The sequence below is a fragment of the Coffea eugenioides genome, chromosome 2 (genome assembly GCF_003713205.1).
Source record: "Coffea eugenioides isolate CCC68of chromosome 2, Ceug_1.0, whole genome shotgun sequence".
In the NCBI taxonomy this organism is placed as follows: domain Eukaryota; kingdom Viridiplantae; phylum Streptophyta; class Magnoliopsida; order Gentianales; family Rubiaceae; genus Coffea; species Coffea eugenioides.
Window position 1 is genome coordinate 68107030 of NC_040036.1, and position 2056 is coordinate 68109085.

Here is a 2056-nt window from a genome sequence, read left to right on the forward strand (position 1 = left end):
ATTTTATTATTTGAAAATAAAAATTGGACAGTATTTATATTATTTTTTAAATCTATATAGTTTTAATATATTTTTACTTTAGTATATTTAGTTAAATATAATGGATACCCATTGAATACTAGATTTATGAGGATTTGAGTTTGAATTTGCTTTTTTCAGACTCATAAAGATTTGGATCTAACAAAATTTAAGAGCTTTGGATTTGGATCAAAAGGATACAATCCAGACCTTACCCATTCACATGTCGGGTCATTGACATAAGCAAAATCCGATTGGGAAGTTTTCGTAAGTATTTACACAAGTAGGCTGCAACATCGTAGACTTTATATGGCATTTGTTTCAAACCCTAGAGTTCTTCGGACATAGAATTCCCATAGAACAAGAAACAGAAGTTCTATAAACCTAGGTCCCATCAAATCCGATAACAAGAAACGAATAGCGATTCAAGTCTAATTAGCATGGGTTCAAAAAAATACATTGGTTCAAGAGGAAGCAAACCATCGTCATCAGGGCTGCCAAAAGTTTCAGGTTTAAGGCTACAGCAAGAAAACATGCCTCATCTTCCACAGGAAATAATAAATTCTGAAATCCTTCCCCGGCTTCCAGTCAAATCACTGTTGAGATTCAGATGCGTAAATAAGCTCTGGAATTCTACGATAGTTGATCCGAGATTCAATCGTCACAATGCTAGATCTATGGCAGTTTTCATGTCAGCAGACCTTCGCGCCTACCTACCCTCCCTAAAATTGCCTTGGTTGCAATCCATTGAAAAATTGCCTGGGTTGAAATTCACTGATGAGGAAGGCTCCATCCAACGATTCCCTTTGGTGAAACTCGTGAGGGATAACAAAGGGTTTATTGGGGGTTCGTGCAATGGTTTATTGCTTGTGATTCTTGGATCTTCTTTCTATTTGTGGAATCCATCGACTGCATACTTTTGCCACGTGCTCGAACTAGATTATCTAGATGGTCTTGCGTCTGTAAGCATTACAGGGTTATGCTATGACTCGTCCTCTGAGGATTATAAAGTAGTTGTAAAGCTTAAGCTTCCGGTGAAGAATTTTGGCAAATCTGTCTTGGTAGCTGCTTTGAAAGACAAACGTTGGAAAGGGTTGAAGTTTCCTCATAGTGGTTGGGGTCGAGGACGGGCAGTTCTTTGCAATGGAATTCTGCACTGGGAATGGGATGTTTACAGACCTGATATGGTAAATAGTAAGAGGATTATTGGTTTTGATCCAAAGACTGATCAAATCGTTGAGGTTCCATTGCCTCAGTGCAAGAATAGGGAAGACAGTGTGATACTTGGTCTGGGAATTATAGAATGCTATCTTTGTACGGTTCAATGGGATAATCCCAGTTATTTTAAGGGGAATTTTCAGTTAATGGTGATGAAAGAGTATGGTGTCAAAGAATCGTGGACTCCCATGTTTGAAATAGTGCGAGAATTTCCTGCATTATTAATTTCTAGCCGGATGATCCCTTTGATGCTTAATAAAAATGGTGAACTGTTAATGATCATCAACTACCAAAGGATTGTTAGTTACAATCCACGAACAGCTGAATACAAATCCATACTACCTAGCACACAGTTTGTAGCGTATTCAGCTGATGTATTTGTCGAAAGTTTAATTTCCCCTGCTGGCTATGATTGGAAGAAAACGCTTTAAGCAGCCCATAATCTGGTCGGTCAATTATTTACTGAGATTATGCAGAGGAGCGAAAACGAGAGCTGTTAATTTAGGAAAGTGTTTGATGAGATAAAATCCTCCATCTACATGTGATCATCTTCTATTTGGTAGTTTATTATAGCATAGTAGCTCAACACCGGGATAAATTTTCAATGATTTTAAGTAGGTTGTAGCAGTATATGTCATTTTTCTCCAACTGCATGTTAGTATTATTCATCCCACCATTTTGTTGATTGGATTATATTATTATTGAGTTCTAACTAGTTCGGATTAAACACAGAGGATTGTTCTGGGTGCAAAATTTGCTCAGTGTATCCCAATTATTCAAGAACATTACATCTGATTATGCTTTATGCGTCATAAAAACG

At 37.3% G+C, this 2056-nt stretch overlaps 1 protein-coding gene across 1 annotated transcript; it reads left to right on the forward strand.

Annotated features, from left to right (window-relative positions):
- Positions 1–458: 458 nt before the first annotated feature.
- Positions 459–1667, forward strand: LOC113760086 (F-box protein CPR1-like). Its single transcript, XM_027302660.1, has one exon. The coding sequence runs from the start codon at positions 459–461 to the stop codon at positions 1665–1667; it is 1209 nt and encodes a 402-aa protein (XP_027158461.1).
- The last annotated feature ends 389 nt before the right edge of the window (positions 1668–2056 follow it).

Bases quoted from the DNA above. Each gene is read 5' to 3' on its own strand.
- LOC113760086 (XM_027302660.1), top strand. From the start codon at position 459: ATGGGTTCAAAAAAATACATTGGTTCAAGAGGAAGCAAACCATCGTCA.